The following is a 7403-nucleotide window of genomic DNA, read 5'->3' as shown; positions in this document are numbered from 1 at the left end:
TCCCTCTTTCATTTCTTTCTCCATAGCCGTAGTTTCCTAGTGCGGTTTCACTTTGGTCTTCTTTATTTCCCAGCTTAGCATTAAAATCTCCTGTTATCAGAGTATAAAACGTCTTAGTACTTTTCAGGGCTGTTCTAATATCTTCAAAGAACATTTCAATCTCTTCATCTGTGTGGCTTGTCGTTGGTGAATACACTTGTATCAATTTTAATTTATATCTCGAATTCAACTTTAAGATTAGAGTGATAACTCTCGAGCTTACACTTTCTATTTTTAATATGTTTGGTACATGTCGTTTGTGTACGATAAATCCAACCCCACCATTTGATGAATTGTCTTCTCCCTTGAAATGGAATAAGTGGCCAGATTTAAGAGTATATTGTTCTTCTCCTCTTCTTCTGACTTCGCTGAGATCCATTACGTCGCACTTTATTGATTTTACAACAATTTAGACTCTGATGACATTGTTCTCACATTATATGAAGCAATATGCATAGGTTGTCGTCTATGGTAGCCTAGTTTAACCCGGGGATTCTTAGCACCCTCTACTCCGTCTTTCTTCCGACCGCTACCTTGGTCGGAGGTAGTGGAGTCGCCGGGCACTGAGGGCCGTTCGTTTCCTGAATTTTGCATACATGAATAAAGGAGGGGGGTGTAGCCGTTTCTAAAAGATACGGCTTGTTAAATATGTTTTAATTTATTATCGTTGCTGCAAAATAGCAATAAATACAAATTCAAGAAGATACAAGAATTTTCTTATTCAATGATTTTCAAAAACTTGGGATCTTCATAATTCGTCTAGAACATATTTATAACATAGTAAAGCAGTCCTCCAAATTTCATTAAAATCAATTTGATAGATTTCGCATAATAATTTTGCAATCTGAATTTTTTTTAAATTTAGCACAACAAAAACTAGACCATATAGAAGTTTGCTAATTTTTTTACTTATAAAAACACACTTAACCTATCTAACGTACTTTATGGAATTGAAATTTGATTATTTGGACGGTCTCAGGAATGTTTTAAAATTAATAACAATTTTTTAGCTTATAAACAAATATACAACACAATAAAAGTAAAAGTAGAAGAAGAACTAACAGACCCTATTAATTGAAGCTGGCAATGTGATAAGACAGGGAGATTCATTGAGTCCTCTATTGTTCAACCTGATTATGGATGAAATAATAAAAAAAATAAGAACTAAAAAAGATATCAAATGGGAGAAAAACTACTTAAAATGATCTGCTATGCAGACGACGCAATACTACACTCTCAAAGTGAATATGATTTACAACGTATGCTTCACCAATTTAATATAACCGCCAGAAAATTTAATATATTAATTTCCCCAAAAAAGACAAAATGCATGGTTACAACAGCAAATGTACTAAGATGTAAATTGGAGCTGGAAGGTCAGATAATAGAACAAGTGAAGGAGTTTAAATATCTAGGCATCACATTATCTAGCTACGGAAAGCTCGAAACCGAAGTGGAAGATCAAGTGAATAGAGCAAACAGAGCCGCAGGCTGCCTAAATAAAACAATATGGAGAAATAAAAATATCGGGAAAGAAACGAAAGGCAGAATTTACAAAACGGTCATCAGACCAATAATGACATACGCGGCAGAAACAAGACCTGAAACAGAGAGGACAAAAAGTATGTTAGACTGCTGTTTCTAACTGTTAGAAACAGCAGAGATGAAAACACTTAGAAAAATTGATGGTAAGACACAATGGGACAGAGCTAGAAGTACAGATATACGACGTAGATGTAATGTGGAGAACATCACAAACTGGGTAAGAAATAGAAGAGTAGAATGAAACGATGATATAAGCCAAATGACAACAAATAGAGTAGTAAAGACGACAAGAGACGGTTTCCCAATAGGAAGACCACGAAAAAGATGGAACGACAACTTACTGGAGGCACATTGAAAAACAGACAGAGCCATGTCTATATAAAAAGAAGAAGAAGAAAGAAACAGATATAATATCTCGGTAACTATTAGCTTAAATTAAATTTAGGAAACGGCTCATAAAAAACTCTGTAAGACGTTTCTTATGAAAGAAAAACGTTGAATTGTGAGCAGCGAGAGAGAGAATTATGAAATACAACCGGTCAAAGTTGACCGGCATTTGCGACGAAGTTATTAACAATAAGATGACAATCTTTAAACCATCTTTAATTTTTTTGGTATTTTTCACGCGCAATACCATGGTTTTTATTATTATAATGTATGTTATAATATTATCATCCTATTGTTTATAATTTCGTCGAAAATGCCGGTCGTTTTTTCCGGTTTTTCCGGATATTCTATTTGTTTAAAAACCAAAAAATTGTTTATAATTTTAAAACATTCTTGAGACCGTCCAAATAATGCGATTTCAAGTCCATAAAGTACGTTAGATAGGTTAAGTGTTTTTTTTGTAAGTAAAAAAATTGGCAAACTTCAATATAGTCTAGATTTTGTTGTGCAAGATTTTTAAAAAAATCAATTTCTTTTTTTAATTTAGATTGCAAAATTATTATGCGAAATCTGTTAAATATATTTTAATGGCATTTGGAGGACTGTTTTACTATGTTATAAAATGTTCTAGACGAACTATGAATCTATAATCAAGGAAAGTAGAAAAAAATCGATTTTTTTTAGTAATTTTTTAATATTTTAATTTTTCTATTAATGTTCCCGACCTATTTGAGAAGGAAGATAAGACTATTATTATCACTGAAGTTATCACCTAATTATTTCTGCAGAAATCCGAATGCCATCTCTCACATCCATCTCAAAACAGATCCGCCCTGGTCTATGTATCTAAGTTGATAATCCATCAACGATATCATATGTCCGATATCCGTCCCATTTCGGTATTATTCCAAATTTAATATTTTAAATGTTTGAAAAATTTTTGGAACTTTTTGGTTCGATCCCTTAGTAGTTAAAATAGAGCACTGGTTAGAAAAAGCTAGAAATGGTGTCGGCTTTGATTGCTGAGTATGTAAGAAAGTGATACATGCAATAAAATGTGTATTCTACACTTTTGAATTGTAAAATGTGTTGATGAGTCATAGAATGACTTCTAAATTTCTTAATAAAATATTTAAAAATTATTTGTTTTTGTTATTTTTCTTATTTTTTGCAGACTGTAGCATGGTGCTACTTAACAAGTACCATATTTGTTCCAAAAATATTCGTTTAGATAAGTTAAGGATTCAAGACAAATGTACAACAAAGATAGGACTGTTTTCCTTTTCATGAATTATATTAACATACATTTTGTAATTGGACAAGTTATGATTAATTTAAGCTACAAACATATAAGATGCCGTGTAGATATAGCAAGAAATATCTTCATGAAAATGGAAAATTATTTAAAAATAGAACTTAGAACAATATTATTACGGCGCTATGTATTTCCTACATTCGAATGATACTGAAAAATTAGATTTGCAGAAATTTTGAATACCCCGTAATTATAATTATAATACAGTATTGTTATTCTGCTCGTGCCTGATAAGAAAAAAATATATGGTAAGAAACATTATCTGTATTGACCGTGGAAATAGAAACTGGTATTACCCAAATTTTTAATTAACAAAGACCTCAAGATAAGTAACTATTTTTGCTTGATAAGCAAAATATAGTGGCCAGCAAGATGGAACATTATCTGTGTTTACAATGAAAATACAAACTGGCATTACCCAAATCTGTAATAACAAACACCTCACGATAACTATTTTAAAAAAAAATAGTTTTACCAACTTTTAATCTCTTGAAATTGCCTGATGATGATGATGATAGTGTGTTTGACATGGAAACTAGGCCATTAGCCACAGATTTTTGAATTAAATTATTACATACGAGTTCGTATATTGATTTCGGATTGAGTAACAGTAGGTGGGTTATGTTTACTCTTTTAACCAGGTTTACATAAAATGTAGCTGAAGTGCTCTATTTTTAATACATCCAAACATAATGTACAGGATGTGATTAATATCATACTGGGAAATATTATCGCATGAACACTTTCCTGATTCTGTAATGTTTATTCTAGCCAGGTGAGCGGGAAAAGCACCGTGACTAGTTTTTAATATTGTGATAGTTGCTGCTGATCGTTTGGATATGTTATAATGAAATATGTGTGGTAATTCTGTTAGGGATGGTAACGTAGGATCATCATCATCAGTTAGTGCCCTAGTTAAGCCTTAGTTGAGCCCTTTCCCAATCTATTTCGCCAGTTGTTTCTGCGATCTTCCTCGCGTCCTCGTCCATACTATCCCTCCATCTCAGTCTTGATCTACTTCTAATACTGTTTCCTACTGATGCCGCTATAGTGGTCTTTGTTAAACTTTCGTTCGGCGTTTCTAGCTCTATCTCTGTTATTTGGCATCGGCGCCAACATTTTGGTTCTTTCCTCGTTTATTTTAACCTTTTCAGTCATGACTTTTTGTTTTTATAGATAAAAATATTTTAATGTGCACTATGAAATAATTGATTTTTTAAAGATTTTTGGTCGCAAAAAAAATAAAATATCTTAATTGACAGCTGACATATAAAATGTGCTACCCGTAGTACACTGTGAGCTAAAGGTAAAAAAATAATTTTAGCATGTTTTATTTGAATGTATTAAAATTTCTTTACATTAGTTTGAGTGGTACAATAAAAAACAATTTTGTTTTTTTTGGATACATAGATGTACTTTACATTTAATGCAAAAAATGTGTGTTTTCCAGCACATTTTGGCAATTTACACCTGGTTTGAGAATGTGTAGGTTTATCGTCAAAGTCAGGAAAGTGTCCTATACCATCTAATCGAACTTCTCTGATAGGTCCATATTCTTGACACCATTTTTTGCCAGGTGGAGGAGATGAACTGGGTGAATTATCAGTTGAAGATGGTCTTCCAACCTTCTTACCCATTTGTCCACAATATATGAGCGCTTCTGCAATATACAAACGAAAATGAAATAGGTCAAAAGTATCTTTTTGGGCTATATTGAGGAACTTTGCTTCTTCTCGATATTCCAGCCATGCGTTACAGCATGCCAAATCATGTGTAAACATTCTTAGGGTCCCCTTTTTAGACCTTATGAAAGTTCTATATATAGAAATCAAAAAATCTAATTTGTCAACGCCTCCCATACTGGCATTGTAATGTTTTATAACTTCTGGTCGAGACACCATAAGATACTGTTTTTCTGTTTTGCTCCATATGTTGCAAGTATTCTCCTTTTGACTGAAAATTTGAGGCCATGGTTACACATTTGTTATCTAAGCATCTAGTCATTATGACTTGTTCATCATTACTAATGATTTCTTGTGAAAATCCTCGTTCTTTTTTAGCTATTAGCTTATCTGGTAAAAGTGGAGGTTTTGCAAAACGTTCTGCTCTGGCAGTACAGGAGGCATAAATATGCCTGTTTTGAAGCCACTGCAATATTTGGTAATTAGAAAAATAATTATGGAAATAAAGCTGATGATTTGGATTGGTTATTCTTTCAGTAAGTTTTATTAGACAGCTGCACTTTGACCAAAAACTTGTTGATGAAGGGAATTTAGTTCTGTAGTAGGATCTTGGTATAAAACGAAGTCGCAAAGTAAACCGGAACTTCCACACAAGGCATACATTTTTGTACCCCATGGACACGACTTGCCTTTTATATATTGCTTAAGGCTTAACTGTCCCTTGAACGGAATAATTTGTTCGTCAATACATAATTTTGTTTCAAGTGATAATTGCATACACCTTTGTCGTATTTTGTCGTAAAGAATTCCAAAGAACTTTCCAAAATTTATCAGTGTCATTAGGTTCATTGGCATCAGTAAAATGTAGATGGGTTCGTAATTTCGAAAATCTGTTTTACGCCATATTATTTTTAACAAAATTTACACAAAGTTTGCTGTCCCAATAAAGTCTTATACGAGGATAACTTAGGTTTCCCATAATAATATGAATGCCCACAAATCTTTTTATTTCGTTGATATTTGTATTCTCAAAGCGTGTATTATTTTGCTGGTGATAAAGATTTGTGTTTATAACCATAGTATCAGACAAGGTGTTATCAAAATATTTATAAAAATAATCTATTGGTGATTTTAGGTGTGTAAGATTTGCTTCTGTTTTTTGTGCCCATTGTATAGTAGTGGGCGTTATGTATTTTACATCTTCTCGCCACGTGATTTTGCTTTTTTCCGTTAAATCATGTGTCTTCAAAAACTCCTCCATTAACTGTTTACGCCCTAGTTTTGCATTTTAGTAGATCTTGAGAAGTAGTATCATCGTTGTTGACAACATGGGATGCTGAGCTTTGCGAAGTGACACTTTCAGAAAATTCTGCCTCCAAATCATTTACTTGACTGTTGATATCATTATCATTACCTAAAATTAAGTTATCAGATAAGCAAAAATAACTAGTTGGTGATCTTACCGATAATTCCGTCGTCTCTCTGGAGATCTTCGAACGTCAATATCTCATTAGTCTCTTCATCACAGAACTCTTCCACATCAGAAAGTTCAGCCTCTATCAACTCATACAGTTCTTTTTCACTCAATGGCTTATTTTTGCTATATTTACTCATTTTTAAAAGTATATATCTGCAACAAAATTAAAAAAAGTAAGTAGCTGAGTTTTTTTTTAATCAAATTGTACTAGTAGTAGTACAACTTAAATATCCCTTATGTCACCATGTAGGTACTATCCGTAGTACATTGAAAAATACGTTGTGTTTACGATAAAAAAAGATGTATTGGTTAATAGTTAATATTTAAGTCAATAAAACAAAGTATAAACTTGTAACAAAAAATTAAAACTTACCTTTCAATCGTTTTTTACTGCAAAAAATGTCATCCGAAAATTAGGAAATAAAGAAAGCAACCGTTTCTCAGGACACGAGGTTGTCAACTGGTACTAAAACTTTTAGAACTACAGACATCGATATTGGCTCCCATTTTACTAAATGGGCAAATCTGCTATTAAGCTATAGATGGCACCACGCAGCATAAATCATTCATTTAGCATTACAAAAGTGCACTTCTAGTCGGTGTACTATATGTAGTACGCCATGAGCAAAAGGGTTAAGGCCCATATTTTGTGCAGCCGTCAAGTAGTTGGAAAACATCTCTATAAGTCCTCGTGTGGTGCGTGAAATCAAATCCAAATCGTCAGCGTAAGCCATAATCTGCGACTTATTAAAGATTGTTCCTCTGTTGTGTAACTAGGTATCTGTTATAGTGTTTACTAATGTTATATTAAAAAGAAGACATGCTAGCGCAGCTCCCTACCGTAACCTCGCATATGTTTCAAAGGTTTGTGACAGATCGCCTTGTATTTGCACTCTGCAGATCACTTTACTCATAGTTGTTTTTACAAGTCTTATTAATTTATGGGGAATGTTAAGTT

The 7403-nt window shown here is 32.9% G+C and overlaps 1 protein-coding gene across 1 annotated transcript; it reads right to left on the bottom strand.

Moving 5' to 3' along the window:
• Positions 1–438: 438 nt before the first annotated feature.
• Positions 439–7065, bottom strand: LOC140451267 (uncharacterized). Its single transcript, XM_072545009.1, has 4 exons — positions 6819–7065; positions 6432–6598; positions 4703–4946; positions 439–664 (listed from the first exon to the last, which is right to left on the bottom strand). Exons 2-4 carry the CDS (start codon positions 6580–6582, stop codon positions 439–441), a joined length of 621 nt encoding a protein of 206 aa, XP_072401110.1. The 5' UTR covers positions 6583–6598; positions 6819–7065.
• Between the last annotated feature and the right edge of the window lie 338 nt (positions 7066–7403).

Source organism: Diabrotica undecimpunctata, chromosome 9 (assembly GCF_040954645.1).
Source record: "Diabrotica undecimpunctata isolate CICGRU chromosome 9, icDiaUnde3, whole genome shotgun sequence".
Lineage (NCBI taxonomy): Eukaryota > Metazoa > Arthropoda > Insecta > Coleoptera > Chrysomelidae > Diabrotica > Diabrotica undecimpunctata.
The sequence above is the reverse complement of the archived record's forward strand: the minus strand, read 5'-3'. Positions and strand labels throughout refer to the sequence as shown.

Coding starts and splice junctions, on each gene's coding strand:
- LOC140451267 (XM_072545009.1), bottom strand. CDS start 6,582: ATGAGTAAATATAGCAAAAATAAGCCATTGAGTGAAAAAGAACTGTAT. Junction 4,947..6,431: donor GAGAGACGACGGAATTATCG/GTAAGATCACCA, acceptor TGTATATTGCAG/AAGCGCTCATATATTGTGGA. Junction 665..4,702: donor TTTTTTGCATTAAATGTAAA/GTACATCTATGT, acceptor CGTATCTTTTAG/AAACGGCTACACCCCCCTCC.